Source organism: Xenia sp. Carnegie-2017, unplaced genomic scaffold (genome assembly GCF_021976095.1).
Source record: "Xenia sp. Carnegie-2017 unplaced genomic scaffold, XeniaSp_v1 HiC_scaffold_2, whole genome shotgun sequence".
NCBI classification, from domain to species: domain Eukaryota; kingdom Metazoa; phylum Cnidaria; class Anthozoa; order Malacalcyonacea; family Xeniidae; genus Xenia; species Xenia sp. Carnegie-2017.
In genome coordinates, this window is record NW_025813482.1 from 6,334,796 (window position 1) to 6,351,201 (window position 16,406).

Here is a 16,406-nt window from a genome sequence, read left to right on the forward strand (position 1 = left end):
GATTTGTATTGTTTAGAAAACACTTCAAGATATGTAATTTTTTCAAAAGTTTGAATGAATGATGTGCATAATCTCGGACTTACGGGGGTAGGACATTTGTGGTGTTATTGACAAACATATGTCCACACGGTCAATAGAAAATGGTTCGGACAGCTTGGTTATGAATATATTTCAACATCAATTTTCCGCAGTTGTTGGGTGTATCTCATGTAATCTGATCATGCATAACAATGTTTGGATATTTATTCCAAAGCCATCATCAGAGAATGTATAATATATTAATCCTAACACGGTTTTTAATATGCACATGAAAAACATGTGACTTGGACGAGATTTGAACTCGCACCTTCGGGATAATATATAATATAAAGACGTTCACCGCTTTCGCTTTGCGCAAAGCTCACCGTTATAGGTTTGAGCGCTCTGGTGACTCTACAATACAATCCATACAATGTGTAACCGTACATCCTGTGTCCAAAGTGCAGGAGTCACCATTTTACAATAGTGGTAGCCGGGAGGGCACATTGTTATACACTTTGTATTATATATAATATATATATTATATATTCTCTGATGATGGCTTTGGAATAAAGTCGAAACACGGTGCCATCCAGTTAACTGCTATAGTGGCGAGAATCTCTCGTCCATACGCAGTTTAAAAGAGATTTGACTCGTCTCCAATCCCTGTGGGCTTGGTAGCTCAACAGGTAGTGCGGCGGCTAGTATCTCGAAGGTGCGAGTTCAAATCTCGTCCAAGTCACATGTTTTTCATGTGCATATTAGAAACCGTGTTAGGATTAATATATTGTATGGATATGGTGGTATGAATGTCGTATGAATGTGGTATGAATGTGTGAATTTCTATTTGAACCTTTTGAGGGATGACGTACAGTTTCCCTAAAAATAAATTAAACAATTAACTTTAATCAATTTGCGCTTTTCACGCCCTGCTCTATAGTTATATCTTCACACAATACTAACTGAAATACAAGTCGTATATGAAAACTTTTTTCTTCAGCAAAATTCCTTGTCAAAATTAGGCTTATTTGGAAATAATGCATATTAAATAAAACATCCATATGTAATCCCTTTTATCCCTTGCAGCGACAACAAATCATTGGAGCGACAACGTAATGAACGTATGAAATTTTCATTGCAAAGTTCATCTTTGGGTCCAAACTGAATTTATGTCATGGTGAAATTGTAATTTTCTCTACAAGCTATGGATCACTATGTTATTGATGCAAATCGCATAGTAAACGATATAAAAGGTAGCGAAGTATTGATGTTTGAACAAGTGTTTATACAAGTTATTTCGGAAATTTATTTTTTATTTACTTAAACGTTTTATTTTGATCGCTGTGTGATGTAATTTGAATGATAAATTACTTTTCCTTTTCACATTTTTCGAATCAATATGCAAAACATGTTACAGAAAAGTAGACCAACCGCTATTCAGCTACTTTATGGCAAGTCTACAATTATTTTTTATTTAAAATACTAGCTTGACTTTAATATGAAATAATTAGTTTGGCTTTGAAAGGTTTTTTTGAGCATGTTGTTACTTGCCTGTGCCTGTGCTAGCTTTCCTAACCGCAACAATGCATCGGTAATATTCGAGAAAAATAATTAAGAAGTCATTGTTTTTGTCTTCTTTCCTTATTTGAAATTTATTGTGTGCCTCAACTACGACGTACTACGACTGTTGATTTAATTTTTGGTTAGGTTATGTTGTACAGCTGAAATCAATTTACTTTGAAAATAAAGATCCAATTGATGATAATGAATTAGTGCTGCAAAAGTTGTGTGTGAAATTGGAAACTGCATTACGGCATGGCTTGAAAGGTAATCTAGAGATATCTTTGAGAGACTTTTGGTAGAAGAGGTTAAAGTAGTATTTATATCTTCATCATGTGTTCTATCCAGTTTTTATCTTGATAAATCCAAGACAACTTGATCCTAAACTTTCTTTTAACACCTTTTCAAAGTTTAAAGAAATTGATAGGCATTTAGGCTTTAGTTTAATAGTTTTATAAGTAAATTATGTTCTGGTGCAGGGTTAATGGCGAAAACTTTAATATTATTTAGTTTACCTATAACTTAATAAATTTATATTGTATGTTAAATACAGACAAGTTCACTTTCCTTGGCGCAAGGAAAGATTACTGGAATTTTTTTGTGGAATGTCTACCTAAAGATGAAGGGACAAGATATGTGGCCTCCTTGTCTCAGGTATAAGGAAAAACATAAGGAAAAACATTTTGCACAATGCAATTCTCTGATTTACTGTTTAAATAATTTTAATCATTTTAGTTGCAAACTTCCCAAGGCAAAGGCAGAGCATTGATCCGTTACTGTCTAGTGCAAAAGACACTGGCAGATACAATACAGAGAACATTGATGCACAAAAAGAGAATGTATGTTTGATTTTATGCAATTTAATGTGACTAGTTGAGTGTAATTTTAATTTGAATAAGACATGTTTGTGTTGTAAAGCTTAATATCAACTTTGGTCAAGGCTTTTATATAAGTTGTATCTATAATAAGTTTTCATAATTTTGTCCTATAGAGAATGGTACACATCAGATGCACTATTACTCAACAGTTCACTCAGTTCTGATTTGATTGGGAAATTATATGATTTAAATGAACTGGAGTTTCATCTTTCATGTATGGGTTGTGACTTGGATATGTCATGGCCTTCTTTTGGAAGGTATGTATACCAATTACAATTCTTTAAAGCAGCTTTGTTTTATTGTCAGAAATCTTTACTCACTGCCCATTCACTTTCAGAACATTTACAGATGGATATGATAGAAAAATGAGGAGGAACAGTGGTGGAAGCATTGCTAGCACAGCAGATTTTTTTGTAAGTGTGTTTTATTAAATTTTGTAAAACTATAAAAGAATAGTTCTGTAATGTTGCTTGATATGCTGGAAACTTAATACATACATGTGTAAAGTACATTGGGAAGGTAAAAAGTGATCATAATCAACAAGCATTTTTGGATAGTCATTGTCTGTTGACTGGCACATGAACCACAGTGGTTTGAAATCAACCTTTCCGACAATAAACACATTTGTCAAAATTACAAGATCAAATTACAAAATTCGGACCATCAAATGGTCGGACATAGTATTGTGTTTGTAGAATAGTGGCGATAAAATAGAAAGAAGTTGCTCTTGGGCATTTTTAAATGTTATTTTGAAATCCAGAGCGACTAATTACAAAGGCAGAAGGTGTATGAGTAAATAAAAACCATTTTCCATCAAATAAAGAAAGCTTGGATATGACATGCAATATATATGCAGATACAAAGTTATAGAGAAAAATAAAAACATTTCTAACATTGTCGCCGATATTACGAGTGCCATAAAGAAGACAAAAAGCATGCCAAAAATATATGATTGAAAACTTGCTCACTGCATCTACAAGCACCAACTACAGAGCTCACTCTGTCACTACTTAATTGAGAATAAATCTGAGCATGCGTAGTCAACTTCACAAACTCTCCAAGTTCATGGTCATGGCAACGACCAACTGGATGTACTAGTAATGATTATGGAGTAAATAGCTCCCTCAGTCACAAATTTTCGGATAAATCATTTGCACATGCGCAGTCTGCCTGAGCTTGCGCAGTCGACTTGACCAGCTGCCTAAGTTGATGGTCATGTTAACGACCAACTGCATCTACTAGCACCGATTTTGAAGTAAACAGCATGCTTAGTAACAATTTAATAGAGAAGTTATCTGCGCATGCGCAGTCCACTCGAATAATTATTCATAGTCATGGCAACGACTAACTATATGTACTTGCACTTCATTTGTGGCAATTAGCTCACTTTGTCGCAAATTATCAAAGAAATTATCTTGGCATGCGCAGTAACCATGTCAATCATACCACAACTTTCGTAAGCCTTTGAATTTTTGTATATATATATATAAAGTAAATACTATATATAGTAGATGTCAACTAGCCGTGGAAGCTGGGTGCTATATAGTATGCAGTGGCTTATAGGGGCCCAGACTTCGGTCGCGACCGCACTCTCCCTGCGTACCCCGAGCAAAGCCTATCGCAGGTGATCTCGGGGTCTGATGGGTGGTAGCTTGCTATTGCATCTCCCAAGTAGGATAGCGTGGAGGGGCCGAAATCTCCTACCGAAACGTTAACATGCGGCGTTCTAGTGCCTTACGCTTAAGAAGGTATCGGGAAGCATAACCCGAAAACGGGGTTTTTTGCTTTTGAATTTCATATTTTGTTTACAAGAGTTCTTCTCGTAAAAGGAACTAGAACATCCAAGGATACTGCAAAGATTCAAAAAAACATCTGCCTTTTTGACTTAAATGTAATTAGTGATTATAAGACAGCGAAACCAACATGTAATAAAAAGAACAGTTCAAAAATTTGTATAGCTTGCTTTTTTGGGCTTTATGCAGCTGGAATCCGTCCTGGATATTCTTAAGTCACGCAGTAAAGGCGCATAACAAGGCGCGACAAATGCCAGTATTCAAGCTTTCTTCCGATCGTTATGCTTTTTTCTAACCCGTAATGGTTAATATTTACAGTTAGGCCTTCTGCCTTTATAAATAATCGTTCTGAATAACTAGAATCCGATTCACAAATGCCCCAAAAACTCAAAAGCATCTCCTAACCATTTTAGTGCCAATATTCTACATAAACAATAGAATGTCCGACCATTTGATTGTCCGAATTTTGTAATTTGGTACCGTATTTTTGACACGTGTGTCTACCGTCGGAAAGGGGATTTCTTGAAGGTCTTATATTTTCAAATTTTGAAGTAAACGTCGCCTTGAAAAAAGTTTAAAGGCTTACTACATTAAGCTATGATGCTAAAGTTTATATGTTATGATATTAGCTTGTGTTCTCTAACACCTTTGTAGAATCAAATTTATACGTATGTAAATTTGATCAGTTCTAGCCTTAATATTTCATGGAAATTTGATATTCTACAATTTAAAAAATTTATAATGGATCTTCTCTGTATATTTAAGAATGAAAGATCCGACCCCCTGATTGCTTTAAATGCTGAAATCTCAGCCATAAAGCTCATGATAGCAAAAGAGATGGAAGGTGAAAAAGTTTCTGCTGACGATGGAATTTGGGAATGCAGTATGTCTTCAGTTGGTGATGATGAGATCCCTAACATTAATGATCTTACGTTAGATTTATCCCGTCTACATCAAGCATTATTGAAATGGAAATCTTTAATTGATACGAAGCTCTACAAAGCTGAACACGAGATTCAAAGATTCAAACTAGAAAATGAACGTTTATCCGAAAGTTCTGATGCGCAACTAAAGCAGTTACTGGAGAAACATGAAAACTCGAGTGCTATAGCTTCCAAAGAAACTTCGTTGCAGATAAACGACATGCAAAACAAACTAAGGATTGCTGATATGTCGATCAAGGATTACCAAAGCAGTATAGAAAACTTGAAGAATGACCTTCAAAAGATGTCAATGCAACATAAGGACTCTCAAGCGACGATATTGGAATTAGAAAAACAGTTAAACAAATCACAAGGAGTTGTGAGTGATTTAGAGAATGACGTTATGAAATCAAAAGGAATTATTGAAACACAGACTATTGAATGTAAACGTTTAACTGGCGAATTAACCAGCTTTAAATCGGAAATCACGTCATTACATGAAAACGAGATTAATTATCGTAAGCGGTTGGAAGAAACAGAGTCACAACTCACAGTAAAAACTTTGGAGAAGAATAAAATACAGGAAGCGTTTGAGAGTGTAAATGGCTTGGTTTTTGCTTCTTTTGAAGATTTTGAAAATTTCTATAAATCTCAATTACTCGATAAAGAAAAAGGGTTGGAATTAAAGGAAGGGGAAAATAGAAAACTCTTACAACGCTTGAGTCAGTTGACCGAGGAAAATGAAACTCTCAAAAAGCAGATCACAAAAGAAGAGAATTTAGACACTATAGAAGAGCAAGTTAGCGGTTCTAAGGATCTTTGGAATGAAACGAACGACAAGTTGAATTATTGTTTGAAAACGATCACGCAGGTTGATTTGTACTTGTCAAATTGGCTTTCACTGTGGAAAAGTGATAATGTAGATGCTACGCTCGACAATGATGATATGGAGTGTAAACTAAACAAACTTGATGTTTATATTAAAAGTGACAAGGAAACTTTAAAGAATATGTTAAAAGAAAATAACAGACTTGATCTTGAATGTACAGCTGCTCATGAGAACAATTTAAGGTGAATTTTCTGTCTCATATTTTTTACTTCTTTTTATCAAGTTTTGGTTGAGCTAAAATCTCAACTACGTAAACCCATAAGTTGACTGAGTTAGAATCTAGACTAAAATCATGCTTCTACGTAATTTTGGCTTTCCTGGAATACAGACTAAACTTTGATTGACCTACATAGAATCTTTACTAAACTTGGTTTTACAGAGCATAGACTAGGAGAAATTCTTTGCTAAACCTTTGCTTTTAGTCAATGATGTCTTAGCTAGATGGAAGCTTTAGAATGACCACATCAAGCTTTAGAAAGTAAGTGGTTTAAACCCGGGAGTATCGTTACATGTTTGTGGATGTAGATCGTCCAGAGTAGTAGAGTCCTGAGAAGGACTGTTGTAGTTGATGTTGACTGAGGTTTCGACATCCTTAACGACTCTACTAACCTGGATGATCTACACATCCACAAACATTAAGTTTAAGAGGTGTGTCAATCATTCAATGTTAAGTTTTATTATCTTGTCCATGGTCATTGCTCTTTATCGCGTTTCAAAAGTCATAAAATGGTTGGGAATGACAGCAAGAAATATTTTCCCACATTTTACATCCAACATTTTTCTTTGATTGAGGTTTTTGAATCATTCATCGTTCAAACCTTGGACCCTCCATACATACGTTCAAACTAATATAGTTACGTATTGCCTTGCAAGTGTTTGTTCATCATTAATAAAAAAATACGCTGATTTTATAGACTTCTTCAACTCAATACAGAGTGCGAGGATGAAAAAGAAAACATTAGGGTATGTTATTTACCAGTGCTTTAATGGAACTTTCTCTTGATCACTGCTTAAATAATACTTTTGTTATGTAAGCATTTCTTTGTCTTGTATGTATCTTGTGCTTTAGTTGTGCATGCGCTTTCAACTCCATTTTAACAATTTTTGAAGCATGTGTTATTTAGCTATACTTTGCGTTTATTTAAAACTTCGTCACAATAATATTTCCATAAAGGAACTAAATTTTTGGCATTGCTTTATACGTATGCTACATTTCAAAATCAATATTTTTACAAGTATAAAATGATTGGAAGAATGTTGTTTGTGTATAGTTTACACATACACTAAATACTGCCATTATTTTTTGAACACCTTAAGAGAGAAAAGAGAGATATCGAAGATAAACTTAATGTTTTGGTGGAAGAAAAGAAGAAATTAAAGAAGACAGTTGATTCCTTACGCGAAGAAGCGTCTGCTTATGAGAACCTGAACGCGAAATTAGAAGAAGAAAGTTATTTAAAATTAGGGCTAGAAAACGAAATATCTGAGATTACCGAACTCTTGAAAAAGAAACAAACTGAACATGAAGATGCTTTGGTTGAAATTGACGCTTTGAAACTAAATGACGAAAAAGCAATACATAAATTACAGGATTTGGATGTTGAACGGATCAGATATAAAGACGAACTTGAGTTAGCAATAGCAAATTTAGATACAAGTAAAAAGAAATGCGATCAATTAGAAGACGTTGTAAACGAATCTCATTGCGAAGTAGAAACTCTGAAGGAACAATTGAAAGCGTATGAAGAAAAGCTTAGCAGTTTGAAATCAACTATGGAACAAGAAGTATCATCACTAAAATTCCAATTGAGTTCTGAAGCTCTTAAATATGATGAAGAGATAAAGGTGGATATTTTCATGAACACTGTTCATGTTTTGAATTTGTTCGATTTTTTTACATAAAAAGATGAGAGGATTAATGTGTGTAATGAGAGGATAAATAGATATACGTAGCTTGTCTTAGTGGCGTAATAATTCCTATTCATCCATTCATAGGATTTTTTAAAAGGTCAATTTTCAAGAAAATGCTCTATGTGAGGTTTTCAAAATTGTATGATTTATTGACATTATTGGTTTAGAATGGCTTAAAAGTTATTGTTTTATTCTCTTTCATTTCTGATTGCATAGCTATGCACGTGGACATTGTTATGTAATCAGAACAATAACCCACAGGACATTTGAAATGATCAATATTCCATACTGTCTTTACTGTTTCTTTTTATTGGGAATTTTTGAATCGAAATGAAATAGTACTTTATTCCTTATTGAGGGCCAACTGGGGATTTTCGTTTGCACATTGTGTCTTTTACATTCGCTTTTGGAATGCTAGTGGTTAGGGTATGGGTTAAGTAACTGTCTACAAATTGGGATTAGGGTTAGGGTTAGAGTTAGGTAACTGTTTACAATTTGGGATTAGGGTTGGAGTTAGGTAACTGTTTCCAATTTTATGCTAAATTTGTATACAGTTTGATTGTGTATTTTCAGAATGTTCACCTACGTATCAAAGAATTAGTATTTTCCAGGAGGGAATGCGTGAATATCTAGCTTCTTTATCGAATGTTACGGAATAAGGAGTTTGTGTACTAAGTGAGTCTTTTTTATTGTAGATGTTGTCTGAAGAGAAAAGAGAAGCTTTCTCTTTACGTAAAAAGATTGAGGAATATGAGGATGTCGTAACTGAACTGGAAAATACGTTGAAAGATCGAAATGAGACTTGGCAAGCAGAGAAGAAAAAAATGTCTAGTGATATAAAACTGTTGAAAAATGAGGTAAGTCATTCAGTTTAACATGCATGTATGACTGTGTTTTTATGCTAAATTTCTCCAGTTAATTTGACAAAGAAGATGAAGAGTAGTCAACTTTTGCATACCTTGTATTTTGATCCGTAACATCACCGCTGTTTTTGTTGTGATTTGATGAGAGAAACAGAGTCAAATCTGAACCCATCTTTTGCACAATTTATGCTAAAATCATATCTTGCAACCCATTAATAAAAATTGACTTTCATTTGCATACAGATGAAAAAATGTATTAAAATTAATGTGTGGGAAGCTCAGGCAAAGAAGGAAATTAAGTAAATTGATAAGACTTGTTTTAAAGTTGGTACGAATGACATGTCAAAGGAAAGTGTATGTTTGAAACTGCATTGAATTCCTTGCGATTTGTTACTAATTTTGAGATCAGTAATTTGCACGAATTATATTTGCCTGTAATATGTTCTACGTACAGTCATTTTATTTTTTTGATATTTTATTTTATGCGTTATCGGCTATTAAATCGTGTACTTGAAACCATACTGAACAAAGATTAATGTTAAAGAAACATTACATATTTTGATGGAGTGGGGAAAATTTTCTAACTGAGTCAATCCTTCAGAGATACTACTATCCTAGTATTTCATGGAATGCAAAAAAAATTTTCTCCGTGCATTACAACTATATTGTTACGACTATTACGATGGTGAGGTGTGAGTGTAACAAAAACCATAGCTTTTTATTCGCTCTTATGCTAGCTGATAGCCATTACAAAAATAAAAACGAAAATAGACATTTTTCACTGACAAACACACAAAAGATACTTAAAACTGTGTATTTCTAATTAATCTTAGCCATCATCAGCAGACTTTTGCATTTTTCATGTAAACGTTGTACCTTGAAACTCATTAATTTCAATTGTCTTTTTTGCGTACAGATGGAAGCAATGCATAAGAATTCGTATATTATATTGTGAAGTGAATGAAACTAAGACAGAATATGAAATTAATTCTGTTTATCACAGGAAAAGAGTAACAAACTGCTCAAACGAGTAAAACCGTGTCTCCTATGTCACGGCAGTGCTCACATGAACACATTGACATTGCAACTGTAAAAATGTCATTTTTATTTTCAAATTTTTATTTGTATATGTACGCATGCGTCATAAACATCACCTATTATGAACACGCTTGAAAATACCAATGAGAACAAACATGCGTGGCATTCGTTTAATTTCTTAAGCATTAAACCATTTTTGCTTCTTGAATGTATCCATTGTGTTGTTTAGTGTGCTGTTCAATACTTGATGTTATCACGTGTTGGTATTTAGTTCTGTATATAATATCATAATTATTTTTCTATTATAGATCAAAGTTTTAAATAACCATATTGACGAAGGTAAAAAAGATATACTGGCAATGGAAAATACTCTTGCCTTATCAAAAAAGAAATATGAAAAGGAACGAAACAAAAGTCTTGAATTTAAAAAGACTATCAAAGAAATACAGAATGAGAAAAGTGACAGAGAAAAGATTTTAGAGGAAGAGAAAAGTGAACTGGAAGAAGATATTAAGCTATTGAAAAGCAAGTTGGTTGCACTGTTAAGGTAAAGCTATTTACAAATAGTTGTTTTGTGAGATGATTAATCTTGTTTAATATTTTTTTATTTGTAAGCATGCTTGTCTGTTTTCGTCCGTAAAGTTGTACAAAATACGCAGATGAATGTACTGGGTCTGAATATTTACTTCAAAATCATCAATATCGTAACATATAATCCATTTTCACTTCTACAATTCCAAACTCTTATTTCTTGCTCGCTTAGGTTGGATTTAGTATAAGAATGATTTGTCCTCACGTAAAACATGTGCAAAAATTAAATTGAACGTTTAGGTGGCTTTTTGTAACCTGATCGCTTCATGTTTGCAATAAACACTTTTGTTTTTCAATACAAAATGACTTGTTTCATGTTTTCTTAACTCCTTTTTTTTGCAATTTAATAACTTAACAACTGGCCGGAAAAACTTTACTTATCAATCAATGCTATATCTCTAGTGATAAATCCGAACTTTGGAAGAAGTCGGCACAATTAGAGCATGATATGAAAAGGAGATTATCTGATTCTTGGGTTGAAGACAGAAATGCAACTCGTTGTTTCCAGTGTGAGACTGAGTTTACTTTGTTTTTAAGGAAGGTAAAGTAAACAGTTCTCATTATTTCTGCCCAATGGTAGCAAAGATTGTTGAATAAACCATGGTTTGTCACTTGCCAAAAATGTGTCAGATAACGTATCATGTCTGTCATGAATTGGGCCGTATATGGCTTATCTTTTTGGAAAGTATGTCTAGCTTTTGGATCATTTTTTGAACTGTTTTTCTCAGGCAAAAATTTTAAATGACAGCTATTCGTATTTGACATTGGTTGGATAGTCATTTATTTTTCTTCTGTTGCAGTACAAGAAAAAAATTATCGTTTATTCTGTATATCATGTAATAGAAAATGTACATGAAAATACATATTACATATAAAATGTAATAATAATGAAAAATGTGACACATAAAGAAAAAATATTATAATGTTGATGAAAGGTCTGTCCAATGACACCCCGATCTTACAATTACTATAAGGTTTATTTAATAATTTAAGTACATTTTGGAGATCAGTTTACGAACGATGGACGTATACGCAGCTTATTTACTCTATTATGGAACAACCTTGCAATTTTAGTATATTGTCAATATAAACTATATTTGTGTTGAGGAATCTTTTACGGCCTACTCTCAGCAAATTAATATAGATTATTCTCTAATCAAAAGTGTAAGTGAATACAAAACCGCTTTATATAGCTAAAACACAAGTTGTAAGTTGCTAACATAGAAATTAATAAATAATATCGCTCAGTTGATTTCTAGTGTAGCAAAGTAGAGTCACCAATAGCTGTTTGACGGAGTGCCCACCGATAGCTGTTTGACGGAGGGGCCCACCAATAGTTGTTTGACGGAGTGCCCACCGATAGCTGTTTGACGGAGGGGGCCCACCGATAGCTGTTTGACGGAGGGGGCCCACCGATAGCTGTTTGACGGAGGGGGCCCACCGATAGCTGTTTGACGGAGGCGGCCCACCAATAGTTGTTTGACGGAGTGCCCACCGATAGCTGTTTGACGGAGGGGGCCCACCGATAGCTGTTTGACGGAGGGGGCCCACCGATAGCTGTTTGACGGAGGGGGCCCACCGATAGCTGTTTGACGGAGGGGGCCCACCGATAGCTGTTTGACGGAGGGGGCCCACCGATAGCTATTTGACGGAGGGGGCCCACCGATAGCTGTTTGACGGAGGGGGCCCACCGATATTTGTTTGACGGAGGGGGCCCACCGATAGCTGTTTGACGGAGGGCCCACCGATAGCTGTTTGACGGAGGGGCCCACCAATAGTTGTTTGACGGAGTGCCCACCGATAGCTGTTTGACGGAGGGGGCCCACCGATAGCTGTTTGACGGAGGGGGCCCACCGATAGTTGTTTGACGGAGGGGGCCCACCGATAGCTGTTTGACGGAGGGGGCCCACCGATAGCTGTTTGACGGAGGGGGCCCACCAATAGTTGTTTGACGGAGTGCCCACCGATAGCTGTTTGACGGAGGGGGCCCACCAGCGATTGATTGACGGGGAGGGCCCACCAATGGTTGATTGAAGGGAGGGCCCCAGCGGTTGCGTTACCCCCTTGTCAATAAACCTCCAAGTAATGTAAATGTTACTGAACTTTGTTACATGTTTATATTTTAGCATCACTGTAGATTTTGTGGAAACGTTTTCTGTCACAATTGTTCGGATAATTATATCAAGACAATTCATAGCAGGTAAATTTTCTGCACCGTCATTCCATGATGTAAATTGCAGCATATGAAAAAAGTTATATTCTGCGGAGCTTGCACGTCATTTGCAGTCACGTTCTTTTGACTTTTGTTAGAAAACCGTATCGTGCATGTGCCTCGTGTTACAGAAAAGAAAAAGCGTTGAAGGCAGATCAATCCTTGCGCCGTACAAGTATCGATCAAGATGCAAGTAATCAAAGCATTAGCTCTCATGAAAGTGATAATGAGGAGATTTCTATTGCAACACCTAAGAAAGGCACAGCACATGAAAAAGCGTGGGAAAATTTACAAAAGACTTCGACCCCAGAGTTGACTCCAAGCGACGATATCCATGAAAGTTTTCAAATAATTGATGAAGAAGAAATAAGGGAAGCTTTTCTGCGTATCACTTTACAAAATAACGAAGAAAGCATTAAACATTCTTCAATCATAATACCCGATGAACCTGGATGTGAAAATTGGCATGAGGTAACACTACCTGCTGGAAAACGATACATTGTAAATGCTGAAACTTTAGCTGATTCTGAACTTATTGTTGAATTTACGTCGTCAGAGCAGGTATTAATACGTTTGTGTTAAAGCGGACCTCAAAAGATGTGCAGTTTTGTTTTTCATTCAACAAAGACACATCTCATGCAAGCTTCGGAGTATATAATTTACGCAGTCGAACAAAAGAATCTTTTATAATAACATATGGCCTTCAATAGATATGGAGCGTTTTCACTCATTCCTTTGAGTTCAACATGACAATGAAGGAAGCAGCCATATTAATTAAATAAATAAAATAATCACAAAAAACAAGGCGGCTATGACGCGAGGTGAAAACGCTCCACTATAGCATTTGAAATACTAAACAGTCGTACGAGCAAGCAAAATGACAAACATTATAGAGAAAACGCTTCTCATGTGAAAGTACCGCTTCTGAAAATGAATACAATCAAGATTTGAATATTTTCATAAGTGCCTTCGTGAATTAAGTATTTTTTTATTATTTTATTGCGTTTCCACCCTTTTCTAAGTTTTTTCAATGAATTTTTTTAGGCTATTCTTTTTGGTGCTTCACTTGAGGAAACAGAGAGCCAGGGCGAACCTAATGTGAGATTTTCATTTTGTTTTGTCGCATGAAATTATCTCGATTGTTTTACTTTTATTTTCAAATTCTTGATTTCAGAGTTTGAAAACGTTGATTCCTTTGTGTCAAGTGAATTCGCATGAAAGATGCGCAAAAAAGTATTTAAAAACATCAACGAGTGGCATTCTAATGCTACTCTTTGGTAACCAAGAATATCCAAAGTAAGTTATTCTTATCGGATGCTATTCAATTTTTCGATATATGTAGCTAATACTGTAACCTCTGGATCATGTTTACCAACTTTGAGACTTTAAGGGCTTTTTTGGTGACAAAAGTGCATGTGATAAAAGATAAGTTGGCAAATGACCTCTTGCCTTCAAACGCATGCCCAACCTTAGCAATCACATTTCAACCCTGCGCCCATAAGCCGCATAACCCTTGTAATCATTAATGGGAACGTTTTTATGATATTGTTTTATTCATTTGTATGTTTTTCTACTACAAAGAGAGGTTGGTGGGATCAGTAAGCAATAAACGTCTTGTTTGAACGCATGAAATCATGTTGATTTGATATGAAATGTTGCTGTCTATCAGGAAGCAAATTTTTATTCCACGATAATGATTTTACGTAAGGGAAAAACCTTTCCTTGTTTAGTCAAAGCACAAAAAATAACGTAAAAGATGGACGTTAATTTATAGAATGCTTTGTTTATCTATTTCTCGTAAAGTTAAGGTCATATTTTCTCTGATTTAATTCTGGAGCAATATTTTATATTTTAGATCATGTCAACAAAACCTGAAATTTCGGATCTGTCAAAAAGAAGCAAGTACAAAAAATGATAGCAATGTGAATTGTGTTTTATTCATTCAGACTTAGTACAGTACAAATTTGTTTGTACTTTTGTCAAAACATATGTACATACGTACGCACAACAGCATAGCCAGTCTGCATATCAGATAAATTTTTCTCAGTTCAAGAAAAAGACGAATAATAACCAACAATCTTCGTCTGAAAACATTCGACACTAATCTGGCCTAATCTAGTCAGCATACCGTTAATGCTCGTTTTAGTACCGCTCCCACTTAAGCACAGCTTTCGGTTAAGCGCCGCATTTAGAATCCAGAAAAGTTATTTAGCGCCGCTCCCTGTTAAGCGCCGCGTCTCAGATATTGATATAGTATAATTTTGGTAATAAAAGGATATATTTGGTTTTTGTTGCGCAATTATATGACATTATTTTTTGTATTGTATCAAGTAAATAGATTTTGTCTACTTGTTATTTTTGGGGTAATAAATATATTTTATGTGAGCCTTTAGTTGAAAATTATTTAATTAGCGCCGCTCCTCTTAAGCGCCTCTCCCGGATGAACGCCGCATTCAGAATCGGAAAATTAAATAAGCACCACCTCAGTGCTAAATCGAGCATTTACGGTAATATAGCAAAAATATTTGAATATTTATGCTCATAGAAGAAAAAAAACGTTTGCTATGCGAAACGAAGCATGAACGACCTCTGCATTGTATTTCGCACAACTTTTTTAGGCGCCTTTCACGCAGGCTAAGCATTATGCTACACTGCAAGAAAGTAGAATCCTTCGTTCTATACGACCACATTCAATTGATCTCTACATCAGGACTGGATGTAGTACAATAGTTGTATTTTCAGTAAGCACCCTTTTATGCACATATCCTGTATGAAGGGCTTTTAACAACATATCTCTCACCAGTAAAAAATCTTACATCTTTTAAAATAGAAGTGCAGCTGTACCAGAGAACGTTGACGCATTTAGAGTCAGTAAAAGTTTTTCATTATTTTACGCGCTTCTTTTTTGAACTTTACACAAAATTCAACTATTTTTTAAATCTGGTAGTTAGTCGTATATATTTTATGTTAAACATTAATCATTTAAGCTGCGTTCATGCAAGACTACTCGCAGCTGCAGGTACGCGTTGTGTACCTATTTTTATATTTGAAACCAACTATGTCTTAGCTATAGTCGAATGGAGAAACGTTATCAATGTTACCTGGTAGATGGTAAAAAGTTAGATAAACGCGATTCTCTTTCTGATCTACTCTAATTTAGAAATTGACTCTTTTTATACCTGCAACTCGATTTAAAATAATTGAGCAAGCGTCTTCTGCTCTTTATACAAATAAGATACTTTGAAGATTTTAATACCCTATTTATTGCATATTTCAGATTTTCAATAAATTATTTTGTTTTCTAATTTCCGTCATTTCATAGTGTATTCAACATGTTCATTATAGGGCAACGAGCCAATGAAAATGCACAATGTATGCAAGTTTCAATGTGACCAATGATAATGCGTTATCTAAATCTTTACGCTCTTACGTCATCAAGCAAGATAGTAACGAATGTTCTCAGACAAATATTCGTTATTCATCATTGTTTCTCAGGTTAATATTTGTTAAGAAATAAATAATGTCAATGATCTGAATTTACAAGCAGAATTAAAACATGCTTGGCCGGATTTAAGTCATGAAACAAGACAATTAAAACTGTGATATTTCGGTTTTGTTTCTGATGATAGTTTTGAAATAGAACCGAAATATCGCAGTTTTACTTGTTACATGTTTGTAAATGTAGATCGTCCAGGTTGGTATAGTCCTGAGAAGGACTGTTTTTGTTGTT

At 34.9% G+C, this 16,406-nt stretch overlaps 1 protein-coding gene across 1 annotated transcript; it reads left to right on the forward strand.

Moving 5' to 3' along the window:
• The first annotated feature begins 814 nt into the window (after nucleotides 1-814).
• LOC124440813 (FYVE and coiled-coil domain-containing protein 1-like) lies at nucleotides 815-15,981 on the forward strand. The gene is made up of 18 exons (XM_046991249.1): nucleotides 815-843; nucleotides 1,105-1,271; nucleotides 1,726-1,845; nucleotides 2,132-2,232; nucleotides 2,314-2,417; nucleotides 2,570-2,713; nucleotides 2,794-2,869; nucleotides 5,015-6,243; nucleotides 6,976-7,024; nucleotides 7,379-7,906; nucleotides 8,668-8,829; nucleotides 10,182-10,420; nucleotides 10,867-11,005; nucleotides 12,591-12,664; nucleotides 12,775-13,237; nucleotides 13,721-13,774; nucleotides 13,851-13,972; nucleotides 14,532-15,981. Exons 2-18 carry the CDS (start codon nucleotides 1,223-1,225, stop codon nucleotides 14,626-14,628), a joined length of 3,750 nt encoding a protein of 1,249 aa, XP_046847205.1. The 5' UTR covers nucleotides 815-843; nucleotides 1,105-1,222; the 3' UTR covers nucleotides 14,629-15,981.
• Nucleotides 15,982-16,406: the final 425 nt, after the last annotated feature.

Bases quoted from the DNA above. Each gene is read 5' to 3' on its own strand.
- LOC124440813 (XM_046991249.1), top strand. From the start codon at position 1,223: ATGGATCACTATGTTATTGATGCAAATCGCATAGTAAACGATATAAAA. The intron at 7,907-8,667 runs GTGGATATTTTC...TTTTTATTGTAG, and splicing joins AATATGATGAAGAGATAAAG to ATGTTGTCTGAAGAGAAAAG. The intron at 13,973-14,531 runs GTAAGTTATTCT...TTTATATTTTAG, and splicing joins GGTAACCAAGAATATCCAAA to ATCATGTCAACAAAACCTGA.